The 19,336-nt window shown below is 42.8% G+C and overlaps 1 protein-coding gene across 1 annotated transcript in view; it reads right to left on the reverse strand.

The window, feature by feature from the left end:
- KLB (klotho beta) overlaps window positions 1-19,336 on the reverse strand; it is a 51,996-nt gene that overhangs the window by 7,078 nt on the left and 25,582 nt on the right. Inside the window, 3 exon segments of the mRNA XM_074951552.1 lie at window positions 5,286-6,429; window positions 11,340-11,608; window positions 15,919-16,429. Of these exon segments, the coding sequence (XP_074807653.1) occupies window positions 5,286-6,429; window positions 11,340-11,608; window positions 15,919-16,429 (1,924 nt within the window).

Here is a 19,336-nt window from a genome sequence, read left to right on the forward strand (position 1 = left end):
CATGTGGGCATCCCACCCCAGAAAGGAGGTGTCTGTTACAATGCTGGCCCTGGACGTGGAAGGGTTGAAGGGAACACTGACAATGGATTTTCAGGGTTCAGTCACCAAGCGAGGGAGGTGATAATTCTGGTGGGAACCTCGGAGTTGATATGGTCCTTCTTCAGTCAGTAGATTGAATGGAGCCAAGCTTGCAGACACCGCAGCTGGAGTCTGGTAAACAGCATCATGTGGCCCAACAGTGAAAGACACCTGTGCACTGCAGTCTGCGGACTGTGGGTAATACATGAAATCAGGTTGCTCATTGTATGAAACCTGTCTGCAGGGAGGAATGCTCTCACAGAAACCGAGTCCAACATCACCCCAATAAAGTTTACTGACCTTGTGGGTAACTGGACAATAAAATGAACTTTTCTTTGTTTATGCAAATGCCTAGGGTGGCCAAAAGTTGTAGAGAAACCCTGTCACCAACTTGAGCACCTGATGAGGTTGGCCTACCAGGACTCAATCGTCCAGGTATGGAAATACCATATAGCCCTGGCATCTCATCTGGGCGGCTACCACAGAGAAAACCTTTGTAAATACTCTGGGTGCTGGAATGAGCCCAAAGGAGAGGACTTGAAATTGGAAGTGTTCCTGGCCAAGTGTAAAAAGCAGAAACTTCATGTGTGATGGGTGAATGTCCACATACAAATATGCATCCTTCATGTCGAGAGTCATGAACTGCATCCCTTTCTGAAGGGAGGGGATAATCAATGCCAACATAATTATCTGGAATATCAGAGTTCACATAAAGATGTTGCATTGCCAAAGGTCCAAGATGGGTCTCCACCCTCCATCATTTTTGGGAATTAGGAAGTGTGGGGAGTGGAACCCCCTTCTGTGGCAATGAGGCGAGATGCGCTCTATTGCCCCCGATGTAACAGGGATTCTGTGTCCGGAAGAATTATCTTGTGAGGATGGTCCCTGAAGGGGGACTAGGAAGGGGGCTTATGAAGCAGGAAGGAGAGGAACTCTATGGAGTTTCCCTGATGGATAATCTCCAGAACCCAACTGTTCCTAGTGATCTTGTTCCAGTTGTGGGCGAAGGGTGTGAGAGAGCCCCCAAAGGTGACAGGGAGAAAAGATGGGCAGCATCAGTGGTGGTCTCGACCAATATGTCAAATATGGCTCTTGGCCAGTAGTTGGGAGTGAGTAGAAGCTGTGGCAGTAGCGGGGGCTGAGAAGCAAGGCCTCAGAATCCTCTGGCATTTGTGTGGAGGCTCAGCTGGGCACCTGGCAATAAAGGTGCATGAGGTGGGGGTGGCCTTGGTCTATAGGACTCCCTCTGGTGTTTCCTTGTAGGGGATAAAGTATAAATCCCCCGGGAATGCAGAGGCAATCTGGAGTCCTTTAGTGAGTAGGGTCTTGTCTGTTTTCTCTTTAAAGAGATTAGACTCATCAAAGGGGAGGTCCTGGATGGTGTTTTAGACCTACCTAAGAAACCCTGATGATTGTAGCCAAGAGTCCCTCCTCATGACTAAACCCTGGCCAAATTTCTGGAAGCTGTGTCTGCTGAATCCACTGCAGCCTGGAGGGCTACTTTTGCCACTATTTCCCCCTCATCTGAAAAAAAAGACTGAAATTTGGCCCTGTCCTCCATGGGAAGCTTATGTCTGAAGTCTGCATGCCTGGAATAATTATTAAAATTGTATTTCACTAACAAAGCTTGGTAGTTAGCAACACAAAATTGCAGGCCTATGGAGGAGACCTTTCTCCTCAAGAGGTCCTGTCTCTTAGAGTCTTTATCTGCCATGGCCGCTGTTCGATAATGCGGCTAAGTTCTTTCTGTAGCCCCCTGTACCAGCGACAAGTTGGAGGCAGTATGGGAGAATGAAAATTCAGCTCCTTTAGCAGGAACAAAATATCGCCTCTCGGCTGTTTTCAGTGTAGAGGCCCAGAATGCTGGAGTGTGCCATACCATTCTGGCCCGTTCTAGTATGGCCTCATTGACCAGAAGGGCTACCTTACTTGGTCCCTGCAGTTGCAACATGTCCAGTACCGGGTTTTGAGGGTCCTGGACCTTATCTAATGGGATCTGTAGGTCACTGAAAATTCTTTGTAACAGCTCCTAGTACTGACAGTGGTCATCTTGCGGAGAAGGAGGAGTAACTGCTTTGTCCGTGGATGATGAAGAGACACCCTTCAGAACCATCAGCACCTGCAGATCCAGTTCCAGCTCTTCCTCCTCATACAAGCTCTCCAACAGAACCAGTTGGCGAGAAGGAGAGGAGCTGTACAACTCTTGAGAAGTGCCCAGATGCCTGCCATAAGGATCCAATGGATCCCAATCAGGCAAGAAAGAGGGATCGATTGGCTGTGGGACCCATAGACCCCAAGAGAATCAATACGAGCGGTCCTGGATTGGGGGTGGGGGGGGAGGAAGAGTGTTATACCCAGAGGAATGGCGAGCATAATCCTTCGACTATCCATTGGGGCTCGACTGTCTCCATGGAGATACTGGTGCGGCTAGCTCCTCTGACTCATCTGAATCCAAGAACTGTTCCATCGATAGTGGTACCATTGGTACCACAGCACTTCTGCCAGACAGTTGGAGATGGGACAACTCCTGGGACATTCATGTAGACTCCTTTTCCAGAATAATAACATCGCTCACAAGGGCAAGGCCGGAAAGACGTGGAGACTGCGGACAATGGAGGACAATATCCTCCGATGTTATGTAAGTTTCCTATACTCTGGTGGGTGAGGGGTTCCAGCAGTCAAGTCTGAAGGACCTGGTGCATCTGCACCAGCCAGATGGTCTTTAGATGAATGAGGTGGTACGGATGATGGGTCTGGACGAGCATTCATAGACGGAACCGGTGAATGTCTGTCCTTACGCTTGCTCAGGTGATCAATGAAACTGGAGGATCTTTCTTTTTATGCACCTTGCCCTCCAATCTGGGGATCTTCATCAGAGCCAGTTCCTTAGGTTCCATATGCGACGTCTCTCCTGACTTGGAAAAGCTCGGAGAGGAAGTGTGTTTCTTATGGACAGTCCTTGAAGGAGAGTTGTCCTTGCCCCATGAGTGTGCCCTCTACTCTCATGGGGAACCCTAGAAGAAGAGTCTTTGGGCTTAGATGTTGAAGTTTCCAGTCTAAGGCACGGGCTTGGAGTGACACTCCTGGTCAATTGAGGTTGATGCACAGGGGTGTGTCCCTGGCCAAGATTGGAGAGGGGACTCATAGCCTTCTCCACCGGGGGCTTTCACAGGCAAAGCTCCTGGGCTTCTCAAGTTCTGGGTGGGAGGGAGTGAAAGATACTGCACTTTGCAGAATTGCACTCACCCAGAGAGTACAGGCACTGTTGATGTTCATCACTGATAGAGAGGGAGATGCAATTCTTGAATCATGGGACACTGGGCATGATTCTGGAGTTGGGGAGGGGTTCCCTAACCAGAGAGAAAGAAATACTCTACACTATACTGTAAACTTTAACTACTAAGCTAAGAAATATAACTATTTAGAAGTTTTTTCTTTCTTTACAGTTTATACAATGAAGTGAAGGAAGAAACAATTCTGACTCATGCAATGTGGAAGTAAGAAGGAACTGGAGAGGCGTTGACCATCACTGCCTCTTATATCCCAGTCAAGAGCACGAGGAGAGCTACTGCATGTGTGTGGGACAGCAGACACTGCTTTGAAGAATTTCCAGACTCGGGCGCACAACTCTTATGTGTTCCCCACCTGTGGAATACACATAGGCACCAGCACTCGAAGAAGAAATCTTTCCCAACTTCCCTCTTCTGGTCTTCAAGCAACCCCACTACCTCACCAAGCTCATCATCAGAAACAAGCTCCCCACAGACGAGGACACACAAACTCAAAGCAGCACAAGACCCTGCCAGAACAACAGATGCAAAACTTGTAGACATATCTTCACCGCTACAAATGTCAATACCCCCCACAACACACCTTTCAAGATTCTTGGGTCCTACCCAGACTTATCACAACATGTGGTATACCTCATTCAGTGTATCAAATGCCCCGACAATAACTATGTGGATGAAACCAGACTATTGCTATGTTCTCAAAAGAACTCACACTGAAAAATGATAAAAGACAAAACCACCCTATTACCCACAGGCAAACACTTTTCACAAAGTGATCATGGCATATCTGACCTCTCAGTCCTCAGCCTCAAAGGAAACCTGCATAACACCTTCTAAAGATGAGTCTGGGAACTTAAATTCATAACTCTACTAAATCTTAAAAATCATGGCCTCAACATGGTTTTATGGTTCATTACAACACTCTGTAAGACACCCTGCCTGCTAATTCTTAACTGTCCACTTAATTTTAAGTGGTCTCCTACAGCATGTGTGAATCTGCTATGCTTAACAGTGTCTCAATTTGTATTTTGCTTAGACACTATGGTTACCTTCCCCTGACCTGAAAAAAAGTTCTGTGAAGCTCAAAACCTTGTCCTTTCCACCAACAGAAGTTGGCCCATTCAAAGATTTATTTCACCTACCTTACGTGGCTACAACACCACTGCAAACAACTGGCTTATACCATGCAGTTATATTTGAGCAACATTAAGTACAATCTTCTAAAGAGATTTAATCTTTTATGTGAATTAAATAGTTGGATACCAAATGAATACATGGGACTGGAGATGGCAAGTTTTTGGTTCTTCCTTAAAGCATGGGAACATTCTGAGCAGTATCAGCTCTCTAGGTAGTATATATAAATGTCTACAATATAGCCTTGCTTGTAAAACTAAATCTTTCCAGGGAGCTACTCGCACAAGAACATTTTCCCCTTTATTTAGAGATTGTAACTCAGTGTCTGGAATGCATATAGGACATTAATGAACAAACCAAAAAAATACTCATTATTCCTAAATTCCTTGAAAACTAATATAGCACTGGAAATGTTAAATTCGTTGTTTTAAAATGTGGATGCCTAACAGCCACCTAAATAAGTGGCCTGATTTTCAGGGGTACTGGGAACATATGGCACCTATTGACATTGAAGAGCAAAAATAGACAGCAAAATTAACTTTTTTCAAAAAGTTTAAAATGCTTCTCAAGACAGCCAAAATAAATTAACTATTTTACTAATATTACTTTTCAGTGTAAGCCATTGCTCAAGTTGGCACTGGGACATCTTGTGATAACGAATGAAGAGGTAGATTGTGAATGGAAGGGGAGGTGGACAAAGAGATGTCTGTGTTGAAAATATAGTCCATACCATGAAAATGGCTAAGAACCCCTATTCTAAAATATCTGCATTTATCATCTCACCTTTTAAAACCTCTTGGGTGTATTTTCCTAAGTAATAGTTTCGAAGTTCATCATTAGCCAAAGACTGGTCGTCGATCCCATTTGCTGTGATGTAAACATCTATATCACCGTAGGTTTTTTTAATCCATTTTAGAACTTTGCGCATCCCCCAGGGCACCACTGCCAAACGAGACGGAGAACTCAGGCATGTGATATCCTGCAGGAACTGAACATCCCGATCAAATTCATACCAGCTCCCATTTTGAAGTTCATGAATCACAAATCTTGTGGTAAAATGATTCAGTGCATAAAAATCAGCTGCACCTTTAACAAGTTTCTTTTCTTCATCTGTGAAATATGGCAAAAAGGAATTTGAGAGGCCTTTTTTGTTTTTAGATACAATGTATTGCCTCATGGCTGCTGGATAGTCCCCTGTCTTAAAAATTGGATCTGCAAACCAGGCTATTTCAAATTGAAGAAATCTTTCCACAGCTTTTAAGTGAGAATTAAAATAGGGATTGGCAGGCTCAGCCCAATCTGAATGCAGAGACAAAGACACTAGTCCATGCTGAAAGGATCTATATTGCTTGTCATATATTTGCCAGGCCCTGGCATGTGCTATCAGTAAATTGTGTGCTGCCTGATATGTATCATTGCTGCTGCTATTATAGACATCGCTTAATCTATTTGGCTCATTTATTGTGATCCACAGTTTAACCAAGTCACCAAGTTCCTGAAAGCACAAAGCCGCATAGTTCTGAAAAGCCTGGACAGTAGACTGATTTAGCCATCCTCCTCTCTGCGACAAAGGACCAGGCAAGCCTAAGTAGGCATGAGTTGGATAGTATAAGGTGACCATAGATTTAATATTGAGTTTCAGTAGCTCACTAATCACACATCTATAATATCTGAGAACTTGTCTGTTGATGGCTGACAAATCCCCATTAGGTAAAATTAATGACCAGTCAAGTGCAAATCTGTAATGTGTTACTTTCATTTTTTCCAGGAGATCAAGTTGTTTTTTAATACTGACAAAGTCTGTACACTGAGCTGGTCGGGTTTTCAGCTTCACTCCTTTAACTTGGTGCAAAAGCCCGTCTCCAGTGATGTTCCAGAGATACAGGTTAGGGTCACAGAACTGTGGAGAGGAAGCTACAGATTCTGCCTGTAAAAATGGATGGGAACAAACATTTGCAAATTTAGTTTACTTAAACAAGTATCTGTTTGTTACTTGCATCTCTATATGTAAGACAGAATTAGTTTTAGTTTTATTTGCAAAGCAGAGAAGTGAGGATCCTCATTGCTGTTTAGTCCTGGTTTTTGTACATTATGAGTTTACAGGCACATCACAACAGTGCAGGATGGGGTTTTTTTTTTTGTTAATTCAACCTCACAGCATTCCTGTATAATAGTTACATCCATTTTTACAAATGGGTAAATGGAGGCATAAAGACTATAATTAATTTGCCCAAGGTCACACAGAGCATCAGTACTACGGAAAAGCTGAAAATTATCAGTGGCAGACCTAGGACTAGAATCACTGTTCTAATTCCAATTATAAATAACCATGTAGTTTAATGAGTAGTTGATATTTATCATTTGTACACCGGTCATTCTCTGACTGTTATTATTTAACAAGGTTCTACATTGCTTTGGACTGTTTTTATTTATTTATTTTTACACTTTTGGGTTTTAAAAAGAAAACCAGTGTGTTTAATATATAGAATTTTCAGTACCATGTGGTGAACTAACAAGGTTTAATCTTAAACCTCTAAAAGTTTTGAAAAGTAAAACCCATCCCCAAAATATGAATTTACTCAGAAGTCTTTATTTTCCTGTGGCTGGTAGTGACTGGGTTAAATTACATTTATTTTGTCTGCTGTATGTATTTTTCTAGGCTAATGTTTTCCAACATGTCATCTTTCTCTATGTAATTACAAAACCATGTTACAGCACACCTGCCACATGTCAAATATAGCTATCTATCACATTTAATGTGGAAATAAATATTGTAAGAAAACAGTCTTATCTTATTAGGATGGTGTACACAATATAATGTATTTCTGAGTAGAGTTCATACTGAAAGTGTCATATATGCAGAAGACACTGATTAATTTTTTCATTTGTGTTGTTGCAATATTTTAAACTTATGGTTTATTAATTTTCTACCCTTGCAATGAAGCCTGAGAATCCTAAGACTTCTGGGTTGTATTCCTAGCTCTATCACTGACTTGTTCTGTGGTTTTTGGGCAAGTCACTTAAGTGGTCCTTAGTTTATACATCTGTAAAACAGATATTGTTATACTTACCTCACAAGGTTGTTAAGGTTGTTATGAAGCTTAATTTATATTTTTGAAGTGCTTTGAGATACTTGGATGAAAGGTACTATATACATACTGTGACAAACTGAACACCGTAGCCCCGCCCCTTCCTGGAGGCCCAGCCCCCTACATTCCCCCTCCCTTGGTGGCTCGCTCTCCCCCACCCTCACTCACTTTCACTGGGCTGGGGCAGGGGCTTGGGGTGCAGGCTCTGGGGTGGGGCTGGGGATGAGGGGTTTGGGGTGCAAGAGGGGGCTCCAGGCTGGGGGGTTGAGCTGAGGGATTTGGAATGTGGGAGGGGGCTGTGGGTTGAGGCAAGGGGTTAGGTGTGGAAGGGGGTGAGGGCTCTGGGCTGGGACGAGGGGTTTGGGGTGCAGGAGAGGGCTCCAGGCTGGGGGGTGGGGCCAAGGGATTCGGAGTGTGGGAGGGGGCTGCGGGGTGGGGCTGGGCTGAGGTAGGAGTGCAGGGGTGTGCAGGCTCTGGGTGGGACTAGGGATGAGGGGTTTGGGATGCAAGGAAGCTCCAGGTTTGGGGGGGCAGAGGCAGGGGGTTGGGGCGCGGGCTTACCTCGCACGGCTCCCAGTCAGTGGGGGGTGTCTAAGGCTGGCAAGCTGCCTGCCTGTCCTGACTCCGTGTCCCATGTGCCCTGGAAGCGGCCAGCAGGTCCAGTGGTAGTAGGTGCGGGGTGGGAACCAGTGCTCGGGGCAGGAGCAGCTTGCGCGGAGCCCCATGGCCTCTCTGCCTAGGAGCCGAACCGGCTGGCCACTTCCAGGGCGCAGCGCTTTGCCCGAGGGCTGGTAGGGACTAGCCTGCCTTAGCGCCACAGCACTGCCGACCACATCTTTAATGGTCCGGTCAGCGGAGCCGCCAGGGTCCCTTTTCGACCAGGCGTTTCGGTCAAAATCCAGACACCAGGTTACCCTAACACTAGGACAGAAGGGCTTAAGAAGCAGTTCTGAACCCAGGTGACTCTGCCCCCTTGCCCCTCCAGAGGCTGCTCCAACTGGAGGAGGAGCTTAAAAGGGAGCCAGACAGCTCAGAAGGGGGCAGCAAGCTGTGCAAATCACATGTGGTGCAGATATTATGACACTGTTGTGTGTGATGCAGATGGTCACCAGAGAAATGCCTATAAATTTAAGGATGAAATTGTTAGATTTAACCTTTTGGGCTAAGGTTAGTGGAAATAGTGAAAATAAGTGTACTAAACAAATATACAAAGACTGTTGGGAATTAAGTAGACAAGATGCAACTGGACATCACAAACTCCCACATGCTAGCAGGCTCAAAAAGTGGGTAAAAGACTTGAGTGAAAAGGAAGATCTGGAAGAGATCAAAATCTTTAGTCATGGGAAATCAAACTATAGCTGAACAGTTGTCTCTCCAGTTGTGTATCTGGAATTATACGATAAAACAAAGAAGAGTGGGACTGTCAAATATGATAAATAAAATTTATGAGTTTATACATGGCAAATGGGGTCTAGCATTGCCAGATCCATACTGGAGGATCTGAAGATGACAACACAGGTAGAGTGGGAATGGCCTGATTTTGGAATTAAGAGATCTATGAGACTATCCAGTTGTGTTTCCATTTTGACAGCTTAGTTATACTGTTGGTACAGACCCGGATAAGGGATGTATGCCCTACTACAGCTCCTATCCTATCTGACTCTTTATTGGGTAAAATGGCGATCAGAAAGAGAGCCTCAGAATAGGTATACACAATAGTAGCATTGATCCCAGCACATGTAGGGATACCTGCCAATTAAATGGCTGATAAAGCATTGAAAAATGTCTTACAAAACGAGGAGGATGATATAAAGAACCCTCTAAGAACACAAGACTTCAAGTTTGGCTAAGAAAAAAATTAAGAAGGAATGGCAAGAAATATGGACCAAAGAGAAAAAAGGATGAAGGTTCTATGAAACACGTCCTGAACTTGAGGATCATGTTATACTTTACAGCTATGATAGAAGAAGCGAAGTAACTATATTTAGAGTTCTAACCAGTCACTATGACCTGCATGGCTATTTATATCCATTAAACATGCACAAACATGGATTGTATGAAGCATGCAAAGATAAAAAAACAGTTCAGCATCTGCTATGGCAATGAAGGGTGAGTTATACAGAAAGAAAGATTTCTTTATGAAGAACTGAGATGCCTCAAGGTGAAAGAACATAGTCTGAAAGGATTGGTGAGAGTACTGGGGAAGTGGGGTAGCATTAATTAAGCATTACTGTGCTTTTTTAAGGATACCAGGCAGGGTGAGAGGATATATATTTGATTATGTGAAAACACTGGTGGGCGATGGTCATAGCCTCACATTCTGAGGCTACTGCACCATAAAATGACAAGAAAAGAAAGATAGATGGGGGCAGACAAGATAGGAGAACAGACTTAACCTAAAAACTCCTGAACAAGAATGATGCAGAAGACATTGCTGCAAGGAAGGGCTAGCAGCTGAGCCTTGCTAGGCTGAAGGTTGATTGATTTATTTATGCTATCTTATGTTAGACTTTGGGGGGAGGCGAATAGTAGGAAGTGGTCCAGGGAGGTGGCCTCAAGGCACTCCAGGGTGCTGGATATTGTTGCCTCTCATAGGACGGTGGACCAAAGCCCAGTGGAGTGGAAGGGCCCAGGCTCTCCTACCAACCACCCTTATTGTGGAGGGGGCAAGAGCCTCCCTTCCAGCCCTCCTCTCCAAAGGAAGGAGGGATAGAAACACTGAGAGCCTCGGGGTGAGGAAGAGCCACATGCAGGGGTCCAGAGATGGGCTGAAAACCCTTCCCGTTGTGAGGACATGAAACTCTATATATTTGTCTGGACAGAAGGGGACAAACTAAATCAGTGACCTGGCCAGAGGGCCGAGTCACCACCCATCAAAAGGTGGGTTCACACAGTATTGGAGTAATTGCCGGTTAAAGTTCCCTCTAAGCTGCCCGGCTGCGCAGCTGCCTATTAAGTCCTGTGCAGGGGCTCAGGGCTGTGGTGGGGAGAGATGCCTCTCCCCACCGGCCCCAGCACAGACCTGCCACGGTGGGGAGAGGCGCCCCTCCCTGCTGGCCTCAGTGCGGACCTGCCCCAGACTTGCCGTGGACAGGGGAGAGGAGCCTCTCCCATGGCCTGGCCCAGCCCAGACCCACCCCGCTGAAGCTGCCGCAGCCGGGGAGAGGCGCCTCTCCCTTACCCTAGCTGCTGCAGTGAGAGAGGGCTGGGGGGAGTCCTCCCTCCCCACTGCAGCCCTGGGGAAGCCTGCACCCCAAACCCCTATCCCCACCCCACCCCCAGAGCCACCCCCCTCAACCCTCTGCCCCAGCCCTGAGCCCCCTCCCGCATCCCAAACCCCTTATCCCTGGCCCCACCCCAGAGCCTGCATCCCCAGCCAGAGCCCTCATCCCCCCATACCATAACCCTCTTCCCCAGCCCTGAGCCCCCTCCCGCACACCAAACCCCTCGGCCCTACCCCTACCACATGATTTTTGTTGTTATGTGCAACAATATAAAGGTGATGTGTCACACATCACCTCCATATTGGTGCACATAAAATTAATTCCGCACATGGATGTAAAAAATTGGAGGGAACAGCGGTTGCCGGCGAGGGACACTGGAAATGGGGAAGAGGAGTGACCTAGCCACTAGGCAATGCCACTGGTAAGCCCAGCCCCATATCACCCATACATACGTACAAAGTACTATTGTTATTAACTGTTGTATGTAGCAAAAATAACTGTTGTTTACAGTACATTAAGCTTACCTTAAGAACGGACTCTGTGATACCCCAGGAAAAGTCACAGGGAAATTGACCTTGCAAAGCTGCAGTAGACTCTTTCAGAAAGAAGCCATTTTCTTGAATTATTTCCTTGTAATACAGTGCAGATGACTTTGGAATCCTTTCTTTCTGTTTACTGTTGAAATCTACATAAAATAATCCACGTCTAGTGCTGTAGGCATGTTGCCATTCAAAGCCATCAAGGAGAGACCAGGCTGTGTAACCAAACACATCTATTCTGTCATATTTAATAGCTGCATCAGAGAAATAAATAAAAATGTGTTATATGTTAAAATATTCATTAATAAATTCAGTATGATTTACAGTATGAGCATGCATTATAACAGAGTAAAGAGAGTGTCGTGTATTATGAAACTACCTGTTTCTCATCACTCAGAGCCGCTAACTTCCCAAGTTCCCTGGGCATGCTTGACCCTCGCTCCGCCCCAGGTCCCGCCCCCACTCCACCCCGTCACCCAAACCCGCATCCCGGCCCCACCTCTTCATGCCCCTGCTCCACTTCTGCCCCACCTCTTCCCACCCCGTTCAGCCCCCTCCCCTGACCTCTTCCTGCCCCTGCTCCTCCCCATCCCTCCCTAGCGTGTCCTGCACACCACTGAACAGCTGATCACCAGCAGGCAGGAGGCGCTGGGGATAGGGGAGCGGATTGGAGGGGCCTGCCAGAGGGTGGGAGGGTTGTGGTGGGGAGGAGCTGATCTGAAGGGCTCCCAGTGGGTGCTGAGCACCCACTATTTTTTTCCTTAGGTGATTCAGCCCTGGAGCACCCATGGATTTGGCGCCTAGGTAATCACTCACGAGTGTGATTCTAACAAGTAGCAAAACCATGGCAACATATATATGCTGTTAAATAGCATTTCTTCACTATCAAAGCAATTAGAAAAATATTTTTAAGGAACTAAGGGTATGTCCGCACTAGAAAAGCTACAGCGGCACAACCGTTGTGCTGCAGCTGTGCTGCTGTAGTACAGACACTTACTACAGCAACAGAGGGGTTTCTTCCATCACTGTCGTAAAATCCATCTCTCTGAGGTGGATATGAGTTGGGCAAGACTGCATTTGGCAAGGCCAGAAAGAAGGCTGTTGCAATAATCAAGATGCGAGATGAGGAGAGCCTGGAGAAGAATTTTAGCTGTGTGGATGGATAGGAAAGGGCATATCACAGAGATGTTGTGAAGGAAGAATCAGTAAAATTTAGATACAACCTGGATTGAGGACCTGGAGAAATCCAAGTTGAAGAGGATGACCAAGTTACAGGCTTCAGTGACAGACAGGATGGTGATGCCTACAGTGACTGAGAAAAGAAATAGGAAGGAAGTGTTGTGGGAGGAGGGGGAGAGAGGGCAGATTAAGAGCTTTGCTTTAATCATGGTGAGCTTTAGCTACAGCTAGACATCCACGAGGAGATGTCAGAGACAGGCTGAGATTTTAGTTTTGACAAAAAGAGTCAGGATTGAAGTAGAGGTAGATCTATGAGTTGTCAGCATAAAGATGGTAGTTGAATTTGTGTTCGGATGAGATTACACAGAAATAAGATGTAGAGAGGAAAGAGAACGGGACCAAGAACAGAACCCTGTGGAACCCTGAGATGGTGTGTCCACCCTACAAAAGCTCTGAGTAGCTTAATTTGGGCCAGAAGGGGCCAAATAGTTTTATATGCTGCACCTGGAGGGAAAATAGGGATTGATAAAGCCTAATGGCAGATGAAGCCCCTCTGGGGAAAGAATTTGAGTCTGGAAGTGAAAGCAAGAAGAGGAGACGAAGGTGAGTGAAGCATGGAAAGAATCAACATCAATCTTAATTAGTTTTCCCATCACTCTAGCAAAGGGCCATTCAGGAACACCTCATTCCTCTTCTCACATCCTCATCCCACCATCTAGGACTTATTTAATTATTTAACTTCATTTGCCTCTTATTTCTCTTTATTGTTTCTTTATCTTTAGTAAGTACCTGACAATCAACTTATATTGGAAACAGAGCGTTTGTTAAAGGTGATTTACAAACAGATTTAAGCAGAAAAAATATAAAGCATCAATTTTCTAGACATGCTATGCATATAGCACAGCACTGTCTATGCATATGTCTATACTAGGAAAAATCAAAGCTGTAAACTTTACTGGTACAGCTCTGACAGTGGTAGAAGAAACAAGACTCAGGCATTTTTATCATGCAGTTGTGGTGTTAGGCTTCAGCCAAAGGGACAGCATGTGATATGCCTCTTGCTTCATTGACAGGCTTGCCACATACTACCAAATTCTGCATTCCCCACTGTGTCCTGGTACACTATACATTAGCCAGTTCTCTTGCAATAATGACTTATATACAGCATGTATTTTAGTGATTCAAAACATTTTAATTATCTTAGGGTGAAAAATGAAGGGACACTACAGTACTGAAGAAATAAGGTCAAATTCTAATTTCACTGACTTCAGAGGGTCAAGTTTCCTTGAACCAGCAGGTACAAAGTATTATCCAGCTTCTCATATTATTCTGCCATTAGCAGCTATCCCATTACATACTGTTGACTTATATGGGTGCTAATTTTTGGTAAAAATTATCCAGTCTGATCTACCATAGAATAGTCTTTCATATTATCTCTTGAAACCATATTGTATCAGTAAAATATGTATGTGTTCCAGATGTTATTCATAGATAGGCAAAAGATGAGTGTACCTCAAAATGAGCCTGTTATTAAGGAGGCCATTTTGTATTCTGAAGTCAAGGTTATGCACCTTGTATAAATAGAAACAATTCTACGCTCTCCCCTCACAATTCCTACTGTCTGAACATTACCAAGTACTTCTGAAAAGTAGATCTACAAACTATTCCCATTGCCAGCTCTTCACAGTGAAACCCTTTATAAGAGAACAATCTAGTTCTGCTAACTTATCTTACAGTGTGTTGACATCCTTCAAAATTTCAGCATAATCACTTTTTTTTATTCTAAAGGTTTACATCCGGACGTAATTTTATTTTTAAATGTCTACAGATATCAAGTTACTGAACTGACAACTTGCAAATTTATTGTGCACTTATCAGTTACAGAGTGGAAAAGTGTGTGAAACCTGAAATTTTTTTTCTCCTAAACTTAATAAACAAATGGATTTAAATTAAATTACAAAATAAAATTTGTTTTCAGACTGAGAACTTGGCTGCTATAGTGTCTTTCATTGCACAGGGGTCTGTAGTGTCGCTTGGCACCATATCCAGATAAAATAGTCTCCCTCACAAATCAGTGTCTACATCAGTTTGTTTCTAGAAGGACATAACAAGTACAAGATTATGTACTATGAAATCTGTCGATGGAAGTAATCGTGATGTCAAATTCAGTCATACAAAATTCACTGCAAGATCTAGTAGGACAGGAAAGTGGCTGAGAGGGAAATATGTTTTGTTCAAACAAGTTTCTTTTGTGATTAGTTATTTATTACAAGCAAATTGTGGATTTTTTAAAACAGAGACAACATCTCCAAGTCCAGAACTGCACCTGAACTTTGCTACTGTATCTACATGGCACCTGTAATAGCTTGAACCACAATGTTGGAGTTTAACATTCTCAAACATTACGAAAGTTGGGATCTGGATGCACATTTGAACTTTACGATTTGGGGCCATCTTTAAGTTTAATATAGCTGAAAGTTTACCCCAGTATCAAAATGTATCTTTAAAATCATTCTCTCTTTCCCCCGTGGAATAACACAGCATGTCTTGAACTTTAAAGATTCAGCAAGTTAGCTGCCATAAGTGACCGGTAGCACTTCTTCTTCTAAGGGAAGGTAAATTCTTGAGTCTGACTCATTCCATGTTTTTAATGTGGCATGTCACATGCTAAAACAATAGCCAACACAGAGGAATCTGTCTGCAAAATTCTGTGCTACTGTTGCTTATCACAACCAATAGGTGTCACTAACAGAATGAGGAAAAATAGAAAACTGTGTGTGGGGCAGGGGAAACAAATGTTGAATCAGTAGAGGAATTAAGTATTATTGGAATTATTTACACATAATACAAAATGCAAGCTTTTAACCTTCAAAAAGTTTTCCACTACTTAGGCCTTATAAAGGGACACTATAAAGATGAAAATTGTGTATTTAAAATAATAACTTCTGTGTCACATGTTAGAGCTAAAGAATCATTTCCATTTCTGCCATTTATTTACTTTTTGCATTTTTCTAAGTTTGGATAATGAACCTAGACTTGTCAATTTAACTTTTGCTAGTAGGCATTTTTACTGTTTGCGTCTCATGTAGTAACATTTCCAATGGTACAGGGTAACATGTAAAATAAAAATAGACAGTTTGAATTGAAAGAAATGTAACAAACAAGACTTCCTACTCATATTGTTTTGTAAAAACCAAGCATAAATGTTGGGCCTAAGTTCTTCATGGCAGGGATCATCTTTTGTTCTGTGGTCGAGCACAATGGGCCCCAGGACCATGGTTTGGTGCTACTGCAATACAAATAATTACTAACAATAAACTTAGTCAACAGTATCTCCTTTAAAGAAACACTGAATGTTTTAAAAGTACTGGATTTGTATACAAACCTTGTAAAACCTTATTAATGAAGTTCTTCATCATGTAGATGGCTGTGGTGTCTTCTGTTTTCACATGGCTGTCAGTAAACCAACCATTCTCTGCAATCAGGATTCTGGGATTGGTGTATTCCAATTTAATCCAATTCAGTACTTCCCTCAAATTGAGTGACAAATTTTGTCCCATTTTAGCTAGTGTGTTTGGGGGTTTAAAATTATTAGGACCAAAGGAAAATGCAAAGAAGTCAGCTGTTCCTTTTATATAGTTTTTCTCAGCCTCAGTAAAGTTGGGCAGAAAAGAATATAATTTATTTTTCAGTTCTTCTGGGTAATCCCCATCCCCATGAATGGGCTTGGCAAACCATCCTAGCACTCTCTCCATGGACTGCTGACACTTATTAATGTCCAAAGTATCATCTGATTTGTTAGGTTCAATCCAGTGGGATCCCAAGGTTATTGACAAAAAACCCTTCTGATATGGCCGAAAGCGTGTGTTGTAGTTATGCCAAATTTTTGCATGAGCCTAATGAGAAAAACAAACAAACAAAACACACCATTAAATTTTGATTCTCTAAAAGTCATAAGGCATGTATGTAATAATGTGATTCACACTAGTCTCTTGGCAACATTAATGAACAGCATAGGCAGAGACAGGTACATTCATTATGCTGTTGAAGTATAATCACTAATCTCAATAATTACTGATATATTTAAAATCTCAAAATTAAAGTGTCTTTCTCCTTAGCAAAGGTTCCACAAGTTAGGAGTCTCAAAGTAGTTTTCACGAGACAGCATTATCTGATTACTATTCTATCAACCATGCTGTTCTCTGAGGGATACCTGGATACGCTGGGCACACAAATCATTCCTGTTAGCCTGCTCCTCTTGGGATACTCTTCAACGGGTCTACTTCACTTAATTGGGCAACAACTCTGCGTGTAAGTGCTCACTGAGAGGGGTAAGTTTTGCACCGTGTATAAACCTTAATAATTAGAGAAGGGCCCAAGTTGCAAAGTTTGGACTCCGATTTCAACCTTCCCAAAGTTTGGAGGATTTTTGATCCAGGAATTTGGTTCATGCCCATCCCTGCTTTAAAGTTTCTGTAATCACAACTTATCCGATAATGCATGAGGCAAAACACAATGCAACTTTTTCCTCATGCATGTTGGCTCTGCAGTACTGACAGCAATATCATATTGGTTTTACCAGTAAAGTAACAAGATATGGCTCAGAAGATACATAGGTAGCACTCACAATGGACCAAATATTGAAGTCATTAGTAAAACTCCTACTGACTTCAATGGCAATCAAATGGCACACTGGGCCAAACCTTAAGTCTATTTTTTGAACATGATCACATTTGAAAGATGCGTAATATGCAGCACATACCAGGATGATCTTAATATACCATGACAACTCATTCCATGTTCATCATTTAAATAAGATATGAATATAATCAAACTTTGTCTATGATCTATGTATGAAAAAACATATATGAGACCTTAGTATTATCTGAGTGAGAATGGGAATATGAAAAATATTCAGACAAATAGAGTTTTGGATAAATGAGGGTCTTTCCAATGGATTTGACATACATGAAGGCATTTGACCTCTACTCAGATAAAAGAGTTTGCCAGATAATTGAGTTTACTTTGTTTCTCAAGTGTGGATCTTTACTTTGGGCTGAAAAAAACTGCACTGTTTACATGCAGAGAAAATACTGACAGATGTTAAATACTTATAGTTCTGAGTTACACTGGCATAATTAGCAAGCAAAATAATACTGCTTAGAAACAATTTTAGTTAAACAATGTCAGACATTTGGCACCTATTTTGTAACAAAAGACACTGCTAGACTCAAAGTGAGTGGTATGAGAGTCAAATACATGCTTGGGTAAGTTAAAGAACACTGGAGAATGACAGTTTGGTGAAAACTTGTATATCAGCTGTTTTATGGTTGTCCAAGGCCACCATCTCTCTATCATAACATTGATACAAGGTCTATCTTTAGAAACACTGATAAAACTTAACATTAATCTTTGAAATGCAGAATCCATGGCTAAATGGGGAAGTCAACAAAATGGTATTCAGAAGGCAAATTTCAAGGTACAGTCTAATATAATGTCAGTGTTCTCTTAACATTCCAGTTAGAGAATATCATATCCACAATACATTATTCATCGACATAAAAAAAAACCACTATCAGAACTGATGCTAGCTGGCGCCCTTGGCAGAGAGGTCAATGTGTAGGTAGGAATATAGACCAAACTACTCTCTTAGGGCTTGTCTACACTTAAAATGCTACAGCAGCACAGCTCCATCGCTGCAGCTATGCCACCGTAGCACTTCAGTGTAGATGCTAACTAAGCCAACGGGAGGGATTCTCCTGTTGGCGTAGGTAATACATCTCCCCAAGTGGCAGTAGCTATGTCAACGAAAAAATTATTCCATTAACCTAGTGCTGTCTACACAGGGACTTAGGTCAGCTTAACAATGTTGCCTCAGGAGTGTGGATTTTTCACAGCTCTAACCAATGTAGTAAAGTGATCTTATTTTCTAGCATAGACCAGGCCTTACTCTCTTCCAGGTGTCCCTCCAGCTCAGGGCTGGACAGTATGGGAAGGCTTGCTTTGCCACTGACTTATTTAGTACTTGTTTTGTGGCAGTTTCCACTGCAGTCAGTCTGACACCTTTTTCAAACACTATCGTCACTCACAGTTATTAATAAAAATAGTTGTTTTTACATCCTTTTACAGGAAAATACCTGCAGAAGTTGGCAGTGTATACTCACTATTATGAATCATGGCACTATCCATGAACTTAAATACATCAGAGAAATTTAAACATATCTCTAGATGTAGAGATGGAGGGAAAAGGAGGGTTAAAAAAATAGCCCACAGCTAAAATGCAGTGATTCATGGTAAAATGCAATCATGGGGAATTCATTATATGCATATGATCTTTCAGAAGGCTGGCTAGAAACAAATTAAATGTGCTACTACTATTCAAAAGCCTTGTCTACCCTGGGGATTTCAGCCATTGGTACCAGTCACCAGTGTATTTTACTGGTGTTAACCCCCTAATATAGATAGGCAAAACCACGGTAAGCCAGGATTTGCACTGATGCAGCTTTACTCCAATTTCAAGCATGGGTAAACTGCATTGGTAGGAACTGCGGCTTAGCCAGTCTACACTATAAGTTTTTACTGGTGCAGCAGGGACAATAGTATCTGTCTACTCAGGGGGCTGTTGTGAGACTTGATTCATTAATGTTTGTAAAGCAAATAAAATCCTCAGATAGGTATTATATAAATGCAAAGTAGCATTATGGATGGAACCAATTTATTAATCTTTCAGTGCTATGGATTAAACATCAAATAAATATCAGTTTTAAAAGTTAGATCATACAAAACATTGGCTATTTTGAGTA

Source organism: Natator depressus, chromosome 4, assembly GCF_965152275.1.
Source record: "Natator depressus isolate rNatDep1 chromosome 4, rNatDep2.hap1, whole genome shotgun sequence".
NCBI lineage: Eukaryota > Metazoa > Chordata > Testudines > Cheloniidae > Natator > Natator depressus.